This window comes from Pithys albifrons, chromosome 18 (genome assembly GCF_047495875.1).
Source record: "Pithys albifrons albifrons isolate INPA30051 chromosome 18, PitAlb_v1, whole genome shotgun sequence".
In the NCBI taxonomy this organism is placed as follows: domain Eukaryota; kingdom Metazoa; phylum Chordata; class Aves; order Passeriformes; family Thamnophilidae; genus Pithys; species Pithys albifrons.
The window spans coordinates 3,022,684-3,044,609 of record NC_092475.1 but is presented as its reverse complement, the minus strand read 5'-3'; the positions used below and the strand labels follow the sequence as shown (position 1 = coordinate 3,044,609).

At 44.9% G+C, this 21,926-nt stretch overlaps 1 protein-coding gene across 1 annotated transcript; it reads right to left on the bottom strand.

The window, feature by feature from the left end:
• Nucleotides 1–517: 517 nt before the first annotated feature.
• On the bottom strand, nucleotides 518–20,409 carry CHRNA4 (cholinergic receptor nicotinic alpha 4 subunit). Its single transcript, XM_071573033.1, has 6 exons — nucleotides 19,739–20,409; nucleotides 18,370–18,521; nucleotides 14,914–14,958; nucleotides 14,714–14,823; nucleotides 6,180–7,560; nucleotides 518–1,259 (listed from the first exon to the last, which is right to left on the bottom strand). The coding sequence occupies exons 1-6, from the start codon at nucleotides 19,797–19,799 to the stop codon at nucleotides 1,134–1,136; spliced, it is 1,875 nt and encodes a 624-aa protein (XP_071429134.1). The 5' UTR covers nucleotides 19,800–20,409; the 3' UTR covers nucleotides 518–1,133.
• Nucleotides 20,410–21,926: the final 1,517 nt, after the last annotated feature.

Here is a 21,926-nt window from a genome sequence, read left to right as displayed (position 1 = left end):
TTCCAGGATTTCACCCACACCTCTGGCTCAGATGTGCCTTTGAGCACCAATATCTTCCTGCAGAAGGACAGGGCTTTGGAATCCCTCTCTCTCTGGCTGGTGGTGCCTCTCCCTGCCTTCCTGTTGCACGTCTCAGAGCAAGGACAAGAGGTAAAAAAAGGTTGGTTTAGCTTGGATAGAGCTGGGAAAAAACAGGTGTTGAGACAACTGGCCAAGTTTAAGGCCTTTAATTTCTGCAAAGTGCTATCCTGAATTCTCAAACCTGATTGTGTCCTGTTTAGGTTTCCCCATATAACAGCACATTTCCTTATTACTCTAACATCATCCAGGATTTCTGTTTTGGTTTCCCCCTGTCAAAGTACCTTTCCCACCTCTACCAAGCTTAGGGTGACCCTTTGTTCCATAACTTGGATCCAGGGTATTTCCTCTCAAAGTACACTTAAGTGTTACTAATATGATCTCAGTCTTAACCCCAAATCCTCCCTCTATTTACATGATACTCACTCAGCTCTCATCCCCACAGCTTCTGAAGGGCTTTGGCCAAAGTTAAATCTGTCAGTATAAAATCTGCATCTGCTGAGATAATGATCACTATTGGTGCCCAGCTACTGATTCAGCCTTCCAGTCTGTGCTCCTTTACCAGCTGACCACAAACCACATCCTGCACAGGTATCCCAAATCTGGAACTTTATTTATAAAATGACTCACACAGGGGGACACAGCCCTGAACCACTTCAGATGGACAGGGCAAGATCACTAGGCAGGGCACACTGAGACCTCTGAGAACGACTGGAGCTAATTGCCAGGGGCTGGTTTGTGGATGCAAAGCCCCTTTATGTGCTGCTTTAGGGACAAGCTTGTGTTCTTACATTGCTGAGTATATGCCAATGAATGCCACCATGCTATGTACAGACTTTAATAAGAACTTTTGCCCTAAATTAGATGGAGGAGATGAAAATGTCTTGGCAAAATAATGTAACCTCAGGAAGTATTCCCTGAGAGCTCTGGAGCAACTCAAGTGCAGACACACAGTGAATTATTCAAAGGGCTTCCTCTGTTTCTCTGTTCCTCTCCTTCCAGATGAACTAAAATCCATGGAATGGGATAATACTTTCTTCCTTGTAGGGCTATGTTTATATCATTCCTGCCAGCCACGGTGGGAGGAAGAGACCAACAGTTCCCAGCAAACACACAATAATGAACATCCAGAGGAAGATCCTGTCAATGACCATTGCAACGTACTTCCAGTCTTCCTTCACCTGGGAACACAGAAAGGCCAATTATTAACATCTATTTGACATTAAAATATATGAAAACTATTAGTGCTTAATTCCATAAAAGGGTATTCTCATTTAATTCCAGAGATAGGGCAGGAAGGTCTCACTCATATTTAGTGGCCCTGTAAGATGGCAAAGATGAATCTGTCTGTGGATGTGAGACACATTGCCAGGCTTTGTGGGTGTGCATGAGCAACCACAAGTCCTGGTCACACATCCCCAGGGATGACTTACACCTGTGGATAATTAAGCTCCTCTGCACACTCACTGTCCCATTTTCATGAGCAACAGCTGTACCTGGGTGTGTAAACGAGGCTGAGCTTCAAGCAGGGGAGGGTGGGGGCAAAGAAATGACTCCTTTCCCCATGGTCATAAACAGACTTGCTTACAGATTAACAAAGCCAAACTCTATCTGTGAAGGGATTTACAGCTCTGGGTGAGTAAGCAGTGAAAATGAACAAGCAATAAAAGCAGTGGTGTCCCTCACACTCCTTTCCCCTCCTTTTTGCCTTGCTGTGGGAGGATTTTCCAGCAATTCCTCTCTGGGAAGGTCTAGTACTTATTAATACCATCAGGCAGGAGTTTTAAATGGCTGTTTCATTAAGAAACCACATACACATGAAAACCTCTTTTATTACATTGCTGTTAATAATTCCTTTCCAAGGAAGAGGACTGATCAGATGGCAAAATTTTATTTGATATGACTGTACCCATTATAATTTCCTACAATTTCCCACTTGGTGATTAATAGACCTGAGGGGTGAAGTTTGGCATTCTGCCTGGTTCTTCAGGGAAAACATCTCAGCAGGAGCTCACTCAAACCTCTTCAGGGGCTGTGAATGCAGCAAGTTGGGAGTGTGGTGAAAGGAGAAGGAGGCAGCAAAGCCAAGGCTGCCAAAAAATCATTTTGGTAAAGGAAAGCAATCCAATTGCAGTAGATGATGTTTCCACAGGTATAGTGGCATTCCTGAGCTCCTTGGCTCAGGAAGCAGCTTTGTGAACTGGGAAATGAGGCAGACACTGGAGACCAAATCATATTTCATCTGAACAAAGCATTTTGAATTTCAGAAACACCTGAACATTGTCAAAACTGTAAGAATATAATATAAATATAATATATTTTCATGCAATAGATAGATTTATTCCCTGTAAAACCAGCACCAAGTTAAGCTGGCCTTTACTATTGAATAGGCAGAGGAAACAAACAGAGGTTCATCCTGCATTTTGCCACCTTCTTGGGGAAAAATGTTATTTTATGATTGTACAGCCCTCAGCACAATGATCTATAATTAGGGTAAAAGAAATAATGACCCTTGAAACCAAAGGGAATTATCTCATCCCAAGAATAAAGTCTCAGTGAATAACTCCCCTTTGCTGCACATGTTTTCTGGTCTAGTCATCACTTGCTGAGAGTTTCTGATGCTTAAAATCCCTCATGTCAAGGGCAGCTAAGCAAGCTCTGATGATTGTATTTGTGTCTCATGACACAACCAATGTGTAAAGAAAATCTGAAATTTACCACCTGATGTCCAACTGGAAAGCTGGATTGAGTTCATAGTGCCCCATTCTTCCAAAGAAGTCTTTGTGGATATTGGTGCTAGTAGAAGTGTTAGATCATGCAAAAAAAACCCCAACCCAACCCAACAAAAACAATCCTAGATGATTTTCTCTTTGAGAAAAGAAATGGGAAATGGGAGAAGAGGAACAACTTGAAAATGTAACAGAAATCTGCTGTCAAATTTAATAGTGTGCTCAGAAATACTCAGCTCATCTTGAAAACAATGACTGGGAGTGCATCAAATGAGTCTGTAAAATCAATATTCAGCCTCAGACCAAGAGCACAGAGGGTGAAATTGGAAATTATGGAGAGATAATGAAAAAAAAACCCAACAAACGAGGAGGGAATAAAAAAAATGACCTGCATTTTTTGTTTTGTGCCCTGGCAAGGCTGTAGCATTTGCCCTGGTCCAGCACCTCACGTGGAGCACGATCCACAGACGTCCCTCTGACATCTCTGCAGCTGCCAACATCTGTCACCGCAACTCCTGAGCTGTATTTTGATTAATTTTTAAGAAGCTCACTCCAAACTATTTTCAGAAAAGGATCAAGGACAGGAACCAGCTGATTCCCCCACCCTCAAATTTCCCAAAAGTCAGGGAATGTGCATTTCCTTGTGGGTCTGAACCCCAGGAATTTCAGTGGAGGATTGAGGTGACCTGGTGACATCTGATCCCCAGGACTTGGAGTCTCCAACCCAGATTAGAGCAGTCCCAGGTGGTTTTATTGTACTTTGTTAAAAATAAACCAGTGAGATTATCCTCTGTGTCCTCCCCTTCAGCTTTATTCTTTCCCATTTTATTTTTAAGCTGTCTTCAAAGTTTTCATATTACAGCTTTCCAGAGCTGCACACAGCCATGGACAGCAAGGCTTCCCAGATGGTGCTGTTGGTGTCTGGTTATTTTGGCTTGTCTGTGACATCCACCTTGTTTTGCTTTTTGGTCTGTAATTAATTTCTAATGGCATTTCCATCATTTTCCCGGACGATTCTGCCTTGCCTTTTCCCCAGTGTCCCATTGTGCCTCTATTGTTTGCACATATCTTTTTGTAACAAACAACTGCCTCTTGCATTTCCCATTTTCTCTTCGCTGAAGCACTTAATTAAATGAGCTATTTACTTTTAATTTAGAAGCACTGCCCCCGTGGCAATGGAGCTTTAGAAAAAAAAATAATAAAGGACAGGAACTTCAAAAGCTCTGTTCTTGTTCTGGGAAGGTGCACATCTTTGGAAATATTGCCCATGAGACAGTGAGCTCTTTCTCAGCAGCTGCATCAGAGGTGGCTGCTGATAGATTTATTGAACATTTCCATGAAGAAAAGCCACAATTTGATTGTAAGATGAAAGCAAATTTCTGAGTACTGATTTTTTCCCCAATAAATTCTCACTTTATTTGATCAGTTCTGCTCCTCACAGTACATTTCAATTCCAGAAGACCATTTTTCCTTCTTTTTTTTTTTTTTTCCTTTACACTTAGAGTTAAAAATGTGCTTTCCCACTTGGATCCAGCAAGAGAAAATAGTATAACCTCAGACTGGGGTCAGCATTACTCACCCAGATCTGAAAAGCCAAGCTCTGCCTACTGCGCCAACCACAACTGTTGTGGAAGAGCAGTGAGAGGTCCCCCCAGGAAGACCAGTGCTCCAGGCTCCCCAGGAGAGCCCACAGACCTGCCCACAGCTCATTGCTGGATGTTTTCCTCGTGCCTTTGCTCATAGGCTGGGCTGGCAGGAGGTTTGCTGTGAGACCAAAGACTCAAAAGTGCTTCTTTTCTTCTGCTTTCCATGTAAACAGCTTTCTCATTCAAAAGGGAAGAGTAGCAGGAGGTATAAGAAGAAAATTCTGGCTTCTGAAGACTGTTTTTATTTTAAAGAATTAAAAGGAAGAAGCTCAAAATGTTAATTGGCTCAGTTCTTGATGATACCAACCAGCTCAGCAGAGAGAATCAGCTGGAATGGAAAGTATTATTGGTGTAATATTCTTTCATTTGCACCATGGGGAAAAAAGTTGAGTTAAACTCAGCTGACATTCCTGGGTTTACTTGTGATTATTGCCAGAGGGAGAGAGCAGAGTTTAATTCCCGCTCTCCTAATGTGCTTGTGAAGTGCTTTAGCCTGGCAAAGAGTTTTGGGCTGTCAACTAATAAAGCTGAGGATTCACAGCCCATCTCTGCCATAGATTTGTTCTGTGACCTTGAACAGGTCACTTCATCTCTGTATTTTGGCTGTCACTTCCTCAGCATGAGGAATAAACAGTTATTTCCTCAAAGGGATGTTGTGAAGTGAAATACATTAAAGAACAGAAGCCTTAAACTGTGGTATCAGAATATAGAAATGGACAATAGTATTTAATATTTTGTTGCTTCTGCTAAGTGCTCAGTGCTGTGAAAAATGCAAATTAAAGACACTCTTCATGCCCAGGAATTCTTGCATAGGGGCACTATGGCTTGCACTGATTCTAAATCTTGAGAAATTTAAACTGTAGGCACAGCTAAAAAGTGCCTTTTGCTGATGGATCTGTCTAGGAAAAGCTAGATAAGACTTCTAATTAATAACATTATTAACTTCAGGTTATTTTGTGCCTGCCTTCTTTATAGCCATCATTACTATCACACCATATTGCAGGAAAGAGTTCCAGGAGGTGTGAAAGGATGTGGCATTTGTCATGTGCATCACTATCTCCATTAAAAGGTTCTTTCAGCCTCTACTTCCTTCCTCTATTTCCTCTATTTGTAGCCATATTTACCCTGCAGAGTAAGTGTGAAATTTGTTTGTCCACCCACCCCCTGCACAGAGCCTCCTGCTCCAGTGCAGTCCACTGATGAGGGATCCCATCACGCTGTGCCAGCAGAGCCAAACAGACCCTGCACCATCCCCACCCTCCTATGTGCTTCCCACATCCACAGCCTGCTTAGGGAGTTTGCTTTCCTCGGCTCTGTAGTCAGAGTCACTGCTTAATAAAAACATAGAGAGTGAATTTCCTGTCTGTCAGAGGCTTCTCTATGAATAATAAGTCTCTATTCCCACCAGATCAACGTATTTTGGGTCTCTTTCACAATATTACCACCTTCCTTCCTGCCTAATGACAACTTAACTCCTATTTTCTGCTGGAGAATCCATTGTTTCCACCATGGTTGTGGTGCCCCCTTGGACCTCATGCTGCCAAGACTCCAAGGACATCTCCAGCTGTGCCTACAGTAGTCAATGAGTTCAAAAGTCACAGTATCAGGAATGGCTAAGCCTACATCAGCACATAAACACTCTGTATAGGCTCAAGGTTTGATGGGGCTTCCTTAGCAGACAATTTTTGGGTTACTAAAGGAGAGCAGGCTCAGTTGGCATACTCACAGAGAAGTCTGCATCCTCTGCTCTCAGGTGGTCTGCGATGTAGTGAACCCCTTCCACTGCCAGCTTCAGGGCTGGGGACATCAGCACGAGGTGTTGCTCTTTGGCGCTGGGAGTCTTGCTCCCCTGGGCTGGTGTGCCAGCTGCCTCCCCCTTTTTGCATTTACACTTGCACTGAGGGGGCTTGTGGTGGGGCTGCTCTTCATTTAGGTGGCACCGCTGGGATGCTGGAGAGCCACTGGATTGGCCATTGGTCTGGGAAGAGTCCTCCTGCAGGTAGCAATACTGGATGCTCCGGGACCTGCAGCGGATGCTCCCCTCCTCTGCCTTAGTGGGACTGTACATCTGCTGGACACTTAGAGATCTGCCTTTCAAGACAGAGGTGGTCTGGCTGTCACTCAAGAGGTGGCATGAGGGTTGTGGAGAGGAGCAGGTCACCTGTACAGGCTCTGGGTGCAGCACAGAGTACTGCCCGGAAGGGGACTTGCAGATAGGCTGAGGCTTGGCTGGCTCCTCGAGGTGGGCACAGAAGGAAGATGTGGGTGATGGCTCATTACTCTGGGGGCTGGGGGAAGATGAGGTAGTGAAGTTGGGTTCTGCATCAATCTCGGACCAAAGCCTTGGTGCATTGGTTATTTTGTGCATGGATTCAATGAGCTTCTTGCAATTGTCTTTCACTGTGGAGGGGCGTTTCATGAAAAGGATACGTGGGACTATGTCAAGGAAGACCCTCCTCACCCAGTCAGGCATCGTGTGGGTACGTGGGGAACGATGGTGCACATTGAGCACAAAGACAGTGATGATGATAGACAAGGTAACAAATATCATGGTGAAGAGAAGATACTCCCCAATCAGAGGGATGACCAAGGAGGTAGATGGGATGATCTCTGTGATGAGCAGCAGGAACACGGTGAGGGACAGCAGCACGGAGATGCACAAGGTTATCTTCTCTCCACACTCAGAAGGCAGATAGAAGACCAGGACAGTCAGACAGGAGATCAGCAGGCAGGGGATGATCAGATTGATGGTGTAGAACAGCGGCAGCCTCCGGATGATGAAGGAGTAAGTTATATCGGGGTAGATCTCTGTGCAGCATTCATATTTCTTGCTATTGTAATTACCCACAGCGTTGATGATGACCCATTCCCCGCTCTCCCAGTAGTCCAGCTGGTCCACATGACTGTGCATGCTCACCAAGTCTATCTTGGCTTTGTCATAGGTCCAGGAGCCAAACTTCATTGTGCAGTTTTGCTGGTCAAAGGGGAAGAAGGTAACATCAATGCTGCAGGAGCTCTTATATATAGCAGGGGGCATCCATTTAATTCTCCCATCATAGAAGAGGTGAGCCTTTGTCAGGTGGGTGACTGCAAAGTCACCGTCAGCACTGGGGAGAGAAGGATGACAAAAAATAGATAAAAAAGACTGAGACTTCTCTGGAATGTGTCAACTCTGTTAAAGAAATAGGATATTTAGTGCCTGGCCTCCAAAAATACACTGAAAGATGCAAGAGGCACCTTCTATGCAAACACCAGATCCATTTACTCTGTTCAAGCCCTGGATTTGCACACAGATGTCACCCTTCACCTGGAATAAGTCAGTTCCTTGAGGTGATTGTACACAAGTTTTAAGTTACCTGGAATAGGTTGAGTTTGCTCTAGAGGGTTGGGAGGAATCACTATTGAGTAGTGTAGCTGTAGGCTCTGCAGAATTAATTGTGACAGCTGCTGAAAATGAAAAAATGTTGGGTAATCATTTGGTCTCTTACATGAAAAACAGCAAGAACATTCTATTTGTAGGAATAATGAAAGTTAATCTCTTGATTTTCCAGTCAGGAGCAGAACTGTCTTTTATGGTGTCTTCTTATTGGGGCTCTCAATTAAGGTCTGTGTGGTGCTATAGGATAAATAGATAATAGCCCAGGATTTTGTATCAGAAAGCCATTTTCCAGGCTTTTGGAGGAAGAAGCCAAGTCACAAACAGCAGCACTGCCAGACAAAGGGGAAGCTGAGCAGGGGAAGAGCTTCTGCTAAAAACTTGAGATTAATTATTCAGGCTGCTGTAGATAGAAAGCTCTCTGCTCCTGCCCAGCCATTCCTGCTGGAGCCAGCCCAGCCTGCAGCTGCTTTCCCGGCAGTCAGCAAACTCCCCTGGCCCTGCTCTGCTGCTTCAGTGCCCAGATGTGCCCTGACAGCAGCCATACAGTGACAGGATGGGTCACACCTCTCCTCTTCCTCACCAGCAGCAAGCTGAAGAACACTGGGATGACCTGGCAGAATAAGTTCATTAAGCTGCAGAGGGCAGAGGAACTTCCCTCAGTTTGTTTCTTTAGGAGACCATCCATCCACTCACATGCAAAAGGGGGAAACCAGATGTTTTGATATTTCATAGAATCTTGGAATTATTTGGGTTGGAAAGAACCTTAAAAACCACATGGTTTCAACTCCCTGTCCTGGGCAGGGACACCTTCCACTAGACCACGTTGCTCCAAGTCCTATCCAGCTTGGCCTGAAACACTTCCAGACATGGGTCATTCAAAACTTCTCTAAGCAACCTGTTCCAGTGCCTCACAAGTTGTGTCACGTATTTCCTCTTGCCCTGTAAAACATCCTAAAAATTAGACTGGAACAGTATTGGTCATTTTGAGAAACAGTGGCAGCACTGAGCTGCCTGGCTAACATGGTATCTGGGCAGAGATGGAACATGTCCCCAGTCCCCATCATCACAGCCCAGATCTCTTTGTCTCCAGACAATTTTCTAAGTTGGTAGAATTAATGAAAAAATAAACTCAACATTCTTGTGTGGTGGAGAACCAGGTTTTACTAAACTCTTCTCTGTTTCCATAATAGAAAGTCCTTGCTCTTTGTGGCAGATTTTGCAAAAACAAAAGAACATAAAAGGACTTGGTGCTTTTTGACCTCTAAACTGGATTATTTCAAAAGAGCTAAAATGCTTTTATATTAAAAAAAAATAATAAAAAAGGAAACTAAACCCTACATACTAACCCAGACTGTCTCAAAGGGATTAAGGTGAAATCAGCACCGTGAGTTACTCTGAAACAAACAAACTTGAGCAATGCCATTGTACAATTCACCCAGCTCCTTTCTTACATCTTCTTTCTTAAATCTAATTTAGACTCTGGAACACACACTTTGGATGAAAACCACCTCCTTTTTTTTTTTTTTTTTAACCCCTGGGTTTTGCCTGCACTCTAAAGCCAGATTGAGACATGAAACATGGACAGCAAGTGACAGTCCAGCATTTGCTGTTCTCAATGATTTGCTTTCCAAATCTCAATAGGAATATGGAATCCAATTCTGCATTTAATGATATCTCGGAGGCACGATTAAATTGCTCATTAATGGAACAATATTTGTAATTGGATCTTATTACAGAAAAGGGATTATGAGCACCCACTGGTGTTTCCCTTCTTAGGTAGAACGATGTGTAAGTGGCTGGGTAAACAACACAGGTGTGCATTTTTCCTTTGAAAACTCTTGGAAAAGGGCATGAAACTATTCTTAAAAAGGCATCGAAGGATCACATTAACTCATGTAATTGTGTTTTATTCCACTTGCCCAACAGTTTTTCAGTCTCTGTGTGACCAGCCAAATGCCTCTTCTGCAAGTGTAGAGGGAACCAGTGCAGTGCTGCAGACCTTGTGTGTCAGTTTTTTCTGTAAATAACGGGCATGCTTGATGACGAATGTATTTTTTAATTGCTTTCTTAACAAACCCTGCCTCATCCTGTGTTCTCTTTGGCTCACATGTTGTTAAAAATAACACTGCCACTGCCTTCCAGGCTGTGTTTTGCCTGCAGGGCCATGGCAGGAGTGAAACCAGCAACAGAACAGCTTCTTAGATTTAGTTGGCTACTGACTCTGAGGAGCCATAAAACACCCTGGGATTTTCCTGCTCCACCAACCTAACAGGGCTGTGAAATAATTCCTGACTCTACTGAGTGTTTGAGCTCCTCATTGCAGTTCATTGTAGAGGAATTTGTAAGCCAGGTTGTGTACAGAGACTGTATCCCAGCCAGCTGTATCATGCAAAGAGAGTGTTCTTAGTTATCTTACCCTTCATGCATGTATATATTTTTGCCTTATTCCCCAAGTTTACCACCCACACTGGACCTTCAAGCATATGTTTACTGGATTGGAAGCTGTGCCTGCTGGCACCCTGCCCATAAGGGGGATCCTGGAGTGATGCTCTCATCCTGCTGTGATCCTGGAGAGCTGCTCTCATCCTGGGTGTGAGCCTGGAGAGCTGCTCTCATCCTGGGTGTGAGCCTGGAGAGCTGCTCTCGTCCTGCTGTGATCCTGGAGAGCTGCTCTCATCCTGGGTGTGATCCTGGAGAGCTGCTCTCATCCTGGGTGTGAGCCTGGAGAGCTGCTCTCATCCTGGGTGTGAGCCCGGAGAGCTGCTTTCATCCTGAGTGAGAGTTTCATTCTGCTCCTCTCCACATGGGAGAGGGAGCAAACAAGGTCACCTGGCTGTTGACAGTATTCCAAAGTCTTTCCCCAGTCTCCTCCAGGGTATGAAGGTGAGACACCCAAGTACAAACACAGCCCGTGATTCAGAGACTGGGGAAACCCTGTTTCCTTTTGGAAAGCTTTGCTGTGGGAAGATCCATCCCTGTGCTGACAGCCCTGACTGCAAACGTGAATATTCCCTTAGACAGGAAGGTGGGACACCTGATACAGAGGGACAGAGAAAATCTGCACTCATTCCTTTAGAGCAATAGCACATTTTCCTCTCGTTCAGTTGAGACCACTCTGTTGTGACAGTTGTCATGAAAAACCATTTGGAAGAAGACATGAGTGCAAGGTAAACATCTCAAGATCTGCAGTATTAAGATACTCAGGCTCTCCTGATTACTGTGACCTGACAGCTTTAAAAATATATCAGTAATAAAGTAGTGGAGCTCTTACATTTCATGTCAAATACAAAAGTGCACACTAAGAAAGAGAAAAGGCAGTTGCTTATTATTTTTCCAAGGAAAAAGCTCTGTCTGTGCTGCAGCCTCTGATTTCTCATTTTGAGCATAAAAGCTGCTCTTCCAAATCTCCTAAGTTTATAAAGGTTCAAGGCATTGTTCTACTGGCAGCCATCAGCCATGTTTCATTAAAAAGCTCTGCTGATGGAGAATTTTTTTATTTTTTTGGCCAGTTTCTATTTTCCTGCAGTTGGGAGATACATCATTTCCCAAAATTAAATGTTTTCAGGATGTATGCAAATGAGGCACACATTTATTTTAATTTCTGATGATACAATTTAAAGCCAAACAGAGCTTTAAAGGCCTGAAAATTAGTTATATACATATATGGATATAGTAGAATATCCTCATGTAAAGCAGTTTTCATCAACCATCAGTAACTAAGAAAAATTGTAGTTTTAAGACTCCTTTAAAGAATGTACCCTGCACCCTGTCAGTACACAATAAAGAGTTGCTTCTGTATTATTCTGATTAAAGTCCTCTCCAGAGGCAATTCAGAAAATGTTGTTTCAAGCAATTGTTTTGTGCTACCAAATTTATAACCACAAATGCACAGGCTGGAAGGGACCTTTGGAATTGTCTTGTGGAAGTTCCCTGTGCAAAGCAGAGAGGATCAGGACATCATCCAGATGGGTTTCAAATATCTCCAAGGTCTTGGCAAATTGATTGAAAACCATTTTGAGTACACAGATGGAGGTGTCTGTGCACTGATGGTGCTTCTTTAGGTCACATCCCAGTTTTTGCTTGCTTTGGATGTTTAGAAACCAGTGATAACCAATATTTTGATTGTTCCTCAGCAGAACAGGCTGAGCCTCAGAAATGGCTGTGCTGTGCTGGTGGAATGAACACAAGTTTCTCAGAAGGCTCTCACTGTGCTGAACTGGTGCATTTTGCTCCAGCTCTTCCCTTTGCCAAGGATCCTCATCAGCACTTTGGAGACAAAACTCCAGCTCTGTCCTCAGCAGAGTGGCAGGAGAAGCCCTTGGATGCAAACACAGCAACAGCCCAGGAGGAAGATCCCTCCTATAGATTTCTTTGTATCAGTTCCTGTATTACTGGATAGAGGTTGGCAGAACACTTTAAAGCACCTAAAGACATAATCCCTCTCCAGAAACAGTCATTGAATGCCCAGAAGAATCAGGGAAGCTGAAGTGTGAAGTAGGAAATTTTGGCCTATTGTAAATACAATCTGGTGGACAATGATGAGGTCTGTGCCAGTACACATAAAGAAAAATGTCAAGAATGTTTCCAACATTTTAAAGGTTAGACTAGGACATCTTTTGGTATTTCTCTTCCAAAGAGCTTTGGGATGAGTCATGGAATCAGTGTTACTCCAGAAATAAAACTGGTTGCAAACATCACAGTATAGTTCAAAAGAACAAGTTGCTACAGTACAGTTCAAAAGGATGCTCATCAACCCTTGGTGAGCCAAGGGAGCAGAAGCAGAGCTGACAAATCAGGCTCCTGAGTACCACCCAGTAAATGGATAGCTTGAAGCACAAAGAGCCCATGCAGATTTGTGTCATGCTATTTCCTTTGGCACTATGGTCCACCACAACAACCACCAGAAGCTCCAAAAATAATAATTCTTGCCACTGCCATTAATTAAACAGTGGAAATGACAAGAACATCTTTTTTAATTTTTCCAGTGGAAGCTCTGAGCACCTTTCTTGGCTGGAATGTGTGGCACTTGTAATACAACATTCATGCTCAGAGTGTGTCCCTGTAAGGCAGGAAGGTCCAAGTGCCTATAAATTAGTCATTTCCACTGGGCTAATCTCTGAAAGGTGCTGAGTGAGGATGCAGTGATTTCCAAGAGGTTTGCAATCCCTCCACACCACTGAGGATCAGAAACGAGCTAATGGGAAAGATAACAGTTCCTAACAGTTCCTACAAGTGCCGGGTCCTGCACTTTGGCCACAACAACTCCCTGCAGCGCTCCAGGCTGGGCAGAGTGGCTGGAGAGCAGCCAGGCAGAAAGGGACCTTGGAGTACTAATTGACAGGAAGCTCAACATGAGTCAACAGTGTGCCCAGGTGGCCAAGAAGGCCAATGGGATCCTGTCCTGTATCAAAAATAGCGTGGCCAGCAGGACCAGGGCAGTGACCCTTCCCCTGGACTCTGCCTTGGGGAGGCCACACCTTGAGTGTTGTGTTCAGCTCTGGGCCCCTCAGTTCAGAAAGGATATTGAGGTGCTGGAGCGGGGCCAGAGAAGAGCAACGAGGCTGGTGAAGGGACTGGAGCACAAGCCCTATGGGGAGAGGCTGAGGGAGCTGGGGTTGTTCAGCCTGGAGAAGAGGAGGCTCAGAGGTGACCTCAGCACTGTCTGGAACTGCCTGAAGGGAAGTTCTGGCCAGGTGGGGGTTGGTCTCTTCTCCCAGGCACTCAGCAATAGGACAAGGGGGCACGATGGGCTCAAGCTCTGCCAGGGGAAATTTAAGTTGGAGATCAGAAAAAAATTCTTTCCAGAGAGAGTGCTCAGGCATTGGAATGGGCTGCCCAGAGAGGTGGTGGATTCACCATCCCTGGAGATTTTTAAACACAGATTGGACGTGGCACTGAGTGCCATGATCTGGTAAAGGGACTGGAGTTGGACCAAGGGTTGGACTCGATGGTCTCGGAGGTCTTTTCCAACCCAATCGATTCTATGATTCTGTGATTCTATGATTCTACAGTCTCCAGAGCTCACAGTCCCCTGGGCACATTCCTGCTTCAGCCATTTATTTTGATTTTAAACAGAAGCAAAATTGTATCAAGCTAGAACCAGGCAACTGTTCATTAAAAATGGGCCTGGCTGCTGTTGTGAGTGTTTTCTCTGTTAGCCACATACCAAGATGGTTTTGTTTGATGCCTGCAGCAAGTGTTTTCTCTGGAGCCTGTGCTGGGGTGGGAGATTGGGATACCCAACATCCTGGGAGACTGCAGAGCTGTGGTATGATAAGCCAAGGAAAAGCAGTCTTGGCACTTGGGCAGTCTTTCTAAGAATATCAACAGGCTTCAAAAGAAAGAAAGAAAATCACTCTCTGCTCTCTAGTAAGAGTCCATACAAGAGACAGATTTCAAGCATTAGGGATGAGGAACAAGTACCTGTTTAGAAATCATTCTAGAATGGTATTTGGCTGACCTGAAAATGCTATTTGTAGACACACAAGCCTGGCATGCTTCAGCATATTTTCCTTATTTAAGCCCATTCCCAGTAATTGGCTTTTCCAGTTGATGGTGATGAATTAGGGGAGAGCTCCTGGGTGAAATGAAATTGGAGAGGACTGAAAGCTCAAATCCAGCTTAATTGTGCATCTGACATGTGAAGAGAAAACAATACCTGGCATCCCCCAACAAAACTCACTGCCCAGAGAAAGGATCATTAGGAGAGCAAAGCCCTTGCAGTGAATGTCAGTCACAACACTGAAGGCTCATCTGGGACGGAAAGAAATCCAACCACAAAGAACAAAATGAAGAGGAATAATTGCAAGAAACATTTTAACACCATGAACGGAGAAAATGCAGGGCTGGGTTTGCCCTCTGGAGACAATGCTCTCACTCACTTGTTGTAAAGGACAATATCTGGCCTCCAGATGAGCTCTGAGGGGATTCGGATGGATGTGACATTTTCATACTCTTGGGGGTCCCAGCGCAGCTTGTAGTCATGCCACTCCTGCCAAAAATGAGGTGGTTACAAAGCTGTGAGACTTCAGTTGCAAAACTGAAAAGAAACACGGAAAAAGACATATTTGGGTGCACCCACCTGCTTCACCCACACATTCGTGGTCATCATTTGATTTTTCTCATCCTGAAATGCAAAATCAGATATTGGTTACAGGAGCAGATGAAGCAGCCCAAAGGATTCATTAAATTTCTCTTAATTGTACACAATTTCTGTAATTGCAAATCACCTCTGAAATAAATGTAAGTTCCATCCTGGAAATAAAAAGCAGATGTTTCTGTCATTTGACATGGGACAGGGCACAGCTGCCTGATGCCACTGAACAGCTGAGCCTGCACCTAAGCAATCCTGTGAGCAGATGGACTGGAATTTATTGAGATTTTCCTCAGTGCTGATGGATTCAGCCTAGAACAACAACTCCAGGTAAAGGAAAAAGCTCCACAGCCTGGCTTTGACCTGTGCACTGAAGGAAGGGAGTGCTGGATATATATACCCTTACTCACACATTTGTGATGGATTGCAATGCTCAGCTTCATCTGCTTGGTACTTCTGTGAAACATCATCCATGAACACAGCTCTGGAAACAAGAAGCTCAGCAGCAATTTTCTTTCTACCATATACATGAACTCAGAGCATATGGATTGGATTTTCTGAATAATCCAAGCTGCTCTGCTGACATGGAACACTTAGACAGGATGGTGTGTTCCCATGCTGTCAATGGGTGGACTTTTTCCTAACTCTAAGTACAAACAGTATGGAAAGGTAGAACTGTATATATATTATATAGACTTAAATAATGTAAGGCAGATATAATGCTGGCAGCACTATAGTAGAATTATTTACTGCTTGCTGCTTGCCTTTTGTGCTTGTTACAACCCTTCTGCAAGTAACTGAGATGAATCACTCAGGGCAGAGCCTAGTGCGGGTCTCATTGAAGTGTCACACCAGAGTTCAGAGCTTATTTGTGTGTTTATTTCTTTTCTCTCTTTCTGTGCTTGCCATCAAACCCAGCTGCATTGGCAGGGCTTGTTTGGAAGCACACTGCTCATCATTAACCTTGCTCTTGTGGCAGAACAGGATTGATAGTGAACATTAAATACCAGGAGGTTTGGGGGGAGCTGTGACTGCTCCTCCCTGAGTCTCCTCACTGCTGTTGTGGCACCGAGTGTAAAACCTGATCAGAGATATTCTCCTCTGGGGTTAGGAACCAGAATCACATGGAGAAAGGAGGAAGACAAAAAACACTTCAATAAGCAACAAAGGCAGAGAAAATAACCAGCTACTTCCTTGGTCACTGAGGAGAGATATGAGGAATGCCACTGGAGGAGGCTGCTGTGCCCTGGACTGGACTGATCCTTGAACATTTGCTTCTCTTACCTCTTTGCAGTTCAAGCACCTGAGGGTCTCCACCACAGCCCTACTGTTGCAGGTGCCACTCTTTTTTGGAATTTTCCTCTCTGGAACCACCCTTGGTGGAAGCTCCTGCCCATCACACCTGAGGTCCTGCCACCTTCCTGACCTGAGTGAAGCATGACACCAGTCCCACAGGCTTACCTTACCAGTGGCTGCTCCTGCACACTTGTGTGATCCCTCACCACTTATTTGTGGGCTCAGGAAACCCTCAGTGCCCCAGGGTGAGGTAAGGACATGTAGGGATGTCAAGCTGCCCATTGATTTCTGCTCCCCTGCCCCCAGCTTTTGTCAGCAGGAGCTGGGGGTTGAATACAGCTCTGATTTCTCTTTCAGACTCCCTGTCTTTGGAAGCTGAATGTTGGGTCTAACAATTGCAGCAGAGTTTGCACCAAAACTGTCACTGTCGGGAAGGGAGAGACAGCTGAAGTGCTGCAGTGGTGGCAGGGCTGTCACCAGTCCCAACCACACAGACTAGGGCAGGAGAAGCTGGGAGTTCTCCTCCAGCCATGCCCATGGGCCTCAGCACAGATCCGCCTGCGAGCTGCACTTCTAACCACTGACATGATTTTAAGGAGATTAATTCTTCTTAAGTAAACTGGGAAAGCACCACGTAGCAGATGTATCGATCCCCCCTCTTCCACAATTCAGCAGCTGCATAATGGAAAGTCTCTTTCATGCTTCCACAGTCACTAATGTCTCATCTTTAGTCTTATCAATTATTCAGATGAGAACTGTACAACTTAACATTAGCAACGCAAACAGCCCTGGATCCCTCAGGCTGATGTAAGAGCGAGGAGAGTATTGGAAAATCATTTCTGTGCTGCAAAACTGCAAGTTGATGGTTTCTGCCCCAAGAAGATGCAACTCCCCAGCAACTGGTGTCTTTGATTCCATACCTCCTGCACCACCTCAGCTCTATTTCCTTTGCATCTCAAAACTATTATTTCAAAATATAAAATGATGTGGAGAGGCATCTGTTATGATTGTGCCACACCAGCAATGTCTTTCAGGTGCATTATATTTTCCTTTATCATAGAAATCACAGAATGGTTTGTGTTGGAAAAGACTTTAAAGCTCATCTCATTCCAAGGCCCTGCCATGAGACACCTTCCACTAGACCAGGTTGCTCTGAGCCCCATCCAACCTGGCCTTGGACACTTCCAGGAATGGGGCATTGTCACTCCTTTTACTCTGCCACATGAATGCAGTAAAAAGTGACAGGGGGGCTCCTCTTCTGACAAATATGCAGGTTAGACTAGATGACTTTTAAAGGTCCCTTCCAACCCAAAATCTATGATTTTCTGAAAGCCAGGCTGTTACTTGCTCAAGAAATGTTCAGATGCACAGACACACTGTCCCGGGAAGTGCCACATGCCAATATGGATAGGAGGGAGAACCATGCAGGAGCAAGATCTGCACAGGCTATAAAGCCTGTGAGTGTGACTGACATCTGCAGTCCTGCAGGGATCTCCTTTGGATCCAGCTCTTGGCCCCAGTATGCTGTGACAGAATAGTCTTTTAAATGCTGTTTCAGTGCACACCAGTCTGCGTGCAGACCACGTCATTTTGTACACAGCATATGCAGTTTGCACATGTGTAACTCCTATTTGGGCAAACCTTCAGAAACAATTTTCTTGTTAATATCTGCCAGATTAGCTAAAGAGCCATAAAATTTTAATTTACAGAAAGTTCTTCAGGCAAGCTGTCTTCCCAAGGTGCACAGAGCACTGTTCCTATTAGCTTGTGTAAATTAGTGTTAGTAATTACGGCTTATATTCCAAATCAGGTATTTGACTTTTTTCTTGGCCAGAATTCTCTGGCACTTATGCCAGCTGCTCCACTGCTTTTCTGTAATCAGTCCCATGGGTTTTGATACAGAATTTGGGATTTTGCCTGTAGTAAATGAAGAATAAAGGATCCACTTTGATGACCAGCTACTCACATGAGTCATCTCTTGTTCCAGCAGAGCTCTTTGCGTGATTACTATTCTCTGCTGAGAGCAAAGTCTTTCCAACCCAACTCTGGATCAGTCAGTAAAACCCACATGCACCAGGAGCCTCTCCCCAAGCCCCAGCCTGGCTAATCTTGGCCTCTTGGTGCATGAAACAAACAGGGTGTACTTACAACATCGATGAGTTGGGCGATGGACAAGCCAAAGCGGACAATGACCACATCTGAAATGTTGGCAACGGGACGGGACCACTTGTTATAACCAGAGAAGAGTTTCTTCAGGAGACGCTCCTCTGCGTGGGCTCGAGTCTCCACATGGCCAAAGGCTGTGGGGAAGGAAAGGGGCACAGCTGCACAAAACACCTGCTACTCCAAGGGTGCCATAGCTGGAGCCTTCCCCAGGGTAAAGCCCTGGCAAACCCCAGCAACGGGCAGGTGGGGACACATGATGTCAGCCGAGTGACTTGCCATTCTGCTATCCAGGCATTGGGATGTATTTCTCACTCTGTTCACCCACAGTGGCCAATTCCTAATTCTGAGTTTCTATTGCAGAGCAGGACTGGTCTGAAGAAAGTGGGGACACCAGTAATACCATTTGGAAAACACTACATAGGCCATTCTTCTCTGAATCTGATCTAAATTTTATGGTCATTTTGTGGCAAGTTTCTAGTGCTGGAGTGTGCAAGCAGGAAAGAGGGATGTTAGAAGGGCAAGCCAAAATGGAAAAAGCAGCCTCCTGCTGGGAGATGAGGATTTTGGATCAGATTTATACATTAAAACTGGCACCAAATACATCAGGTGGAAAAAAAAAGGCAGAATGAAATTCAGCTCTTTAAGCTTCATAGTTGGTATTGCCCAAAAACTAAGGGGGGATGAGGAGGATGCGGGAGAGCACATGTTGGATAATGACCAGTTTTCCTCAGCATAACTGTAAAAGTTGGAAGCTGCAAGGAGCAGCCCTGACCCTGCACGTAGGCTGCAGGAACTGTCAGAGGTGCCTGTTGGTTATTAAACATTGAAGCAACGTTTCACACAGGGGCTGGCAGAGGAGCTCAGCTCCTGCGACGGCTGTGCCAGACAGAGAGGAGAGGGAGCCGGGGGCTCTCCCCACATCCCTTGTGGAATATGGCTCCTACTTAGTCTTCAGCTGCCCTGGATTATACAAAGGGAAGCATTAGCTGAGAGCTGGCTGTGCTCTCCCCAGCCAGAGCTGTAGCCCCGAGACACATTAACACACTTTACCCAGGGAAGAAAAACCCAGGCAAGAAGCAGGATGCTGAGCCCCTGCCACGGTTCTTCCTCCTGTCCCTTTCCCACTGTGACTTTAACCCTTTCACCAATCAGACAAGAAGCAGAAAATAAAGGTAAAGCTTAGCTCAGCAGAGGCAGGTGTTCAGGGGACCAGAAATGATGGGGCAGGAGGATGGAGAGTCAGGGAAATTCCTTGTTGACAGGGACTGGTGTCCACATCATGTCTTTGAGAGGGATAAGAGAGAAACAAGCTAAAGAGCAGAGCAGAGGAGAAAAGCTTTCTCAAACTTACCAGGGAAAATGCTGGCACACAGCAGGAGGAGGAGGTTTCCTTTAGGCACAAGAAATCCCATCGTGGAGCAGAGCTCTAGTACACAGACTCTCCCGTCAGGGCAACTTTTCCTCTCTGAGTCTCTGGATCCTCCAGGTTCATTCCCCTTAACTCCTTTCACTGTCTCTCCCTCTGGGAAGGGATAACAGCTGGTGCTTTGTTGTTTTTTTTTCTTTTCTCTTCTGAGTGATTTCCAGCTCTTCCTCCTGGAAGGATGCTCTTTCCCGGGACAGTGATGCTCATGCACTCACAGACAGCTCCTGCAGAGTCCGGAATGCTCAGCCTCCTGGGGCTCTCCTGCTGCTCCTCTCCCCTTTCCTACGGGGCGCTTGGGCTGCTCGGTTTGTTTGCTGCTGCTGCTGCTGCTGCTGCTGCTTTCAGGCTCCCCCCAGCCCTTCGGGCAGCCTTTGCTCGGATTCTGATGCTGATGGGCCACTGATGCCTCTGAAGCAGAGAGTGAGCACAGTATGTTTGTATATTTAATGGAGTTAGACCTGCCCACCTCCTGCTTAGGAGGAGGAGAGAAGCCCTGCGCTCCAGCAAACAGGCTGCAGGGAGGAAAACTTTTAGCAGGAGAAATAAAGGGAGAGATATCCAGAGCTCAGCTGCAGCCAGAGGTGGTGGATATGGGGCCAGCTGGGATCATTGCAGCACCAGAAGCCCAAACAGTCTTTAATTAACGAAAGCTGTCTCTTTAATCTCGTCCAACTGCTTTTCAAAATCACTCCAGTGTAATTAGACTGAGATATTTCTGGCTTGGGCACGTACCTTTGCTGTTGATGGTTATTGGGGTGATGAGCCTGCCCATGAGAACAGGGCTTTGCTGTGCTTGGTGCTGTACAAATGTGTAGTACAAATACAAATATCAGTCTCTGCCCACAGGCAATATTGCAAATCAAAGGTGAGACTGAGACAAGGTCACTTGAATTTATCCATATGCTTGAATGTATCTTAAATATATAATAAAAACTCTACTGAAATCTTGAAAATTTTGAGGAGAACAGAATAATTCCTTGTGTTATCAAGGAATTATACTCTAGCCCTTCAACTCTTATCCCTGACTCCTCACATGGGAGACATGGAGTAGAGCTCTCCCCATTTCATTTTAATACTAGCTTTGATATTAACACAATTACTTCCACACGGATAGCAAATGGATTTAATTTTCAGGCAGGGGTAATGTTGCCAGCTGCAAAATTAATCAAAGTCTGTTCTAATAATATTAGCTACATATTTTATGTATAATAATTTCCCTACTCCCAAAGCATCTCAAATATCTTGCAATATAATAGATTGCTTGCTGGAAATGGGGAGGATTAAAATCACAAGAGAAATTAGGTCTGTAGTGAGATTATAAATAACATCAGTATAGTACCAAATTCGATTTGTCTTGTTTTTCTTATCTCATCTCTTCCTCAACAATTGTCAGCTTTTCCAGTGACAAAGCACACCGTATTTTCCCATGGCTGTATTAACTCCTGTACAGTTCCCTGCTTTGCTTTCCGTGTCCTGACCCTCAGTGCAGCACCTGAGCACCTGTGATATGCTATAAAAATCCATAGTGCTCATTCTAGGGAACCATCCCGGCATTAATTTAATAAGCAGCAGATGTGAGATCAAATTAACTCGAAGCTGGAGCGTGGGATTACATCCTGAGAGCCAGGTCCTGAGTAGCACTGAGCACCTGTCCCTCCCACAGCCAGGAAGAGGGAAGCAGAGGGGCAAACACTGCTCATGAGGGTTAGAACAGCATCACTCAGTCACCTACTGCAGCCACACATTCCCAAACACCAACCAGAAAAAAAACCAAAACAACTACCAACCAAGCAAACCCTACATTTATTTAAACCCCTTTTCTCTATGGATTATGGAACTTGCAGACTCCTCTGCTCCTTGCTGGGTTCAGCCCTGCTCAGTTCCCACCTGGCAGCATTAAATGGGGGAATCCTGGGTTTCAGCCCATCTACATCCATCAAAAAGCACCACATACAACAAATCTTACAAATTCCCAAAGGAAATAGTAGGAAATAGGATTTCTATAGACCACTTTTTCAAGGAGGCTGGTACTCTGCATAGGTCACACATTGGGCGACTAAACCCAAGGGATCCAAGACCATCTATTCCCTTTTGAAAACCCTGGCCATAAATA

Bases quoted from the DNA above. Each gene is read 5' to 3' on its own strand.
- CHRNA4 (XM_071573033.1), bottom strand. From the start codon at position 19,799: ATGGGATTTCTTGTGCCTAAAGGAAACCTCCTCCTCCTGCTGTGTGCC. The intron at 14,824-14,913 runs GTGGGTGCACCC...CATTTTTGGCAG, and splicing joins CGAATGTGTGGGTGAAGCAG to GAGTGGCATGACTACAAGCT. The intron at 1,260-6,179 runs GTGAGTATGCCA...CTGTGTTCCCAG, and splicing joins CAGAGGATGCAGACTTCTCT to GTGAAGGAAGACTGGAAGTA.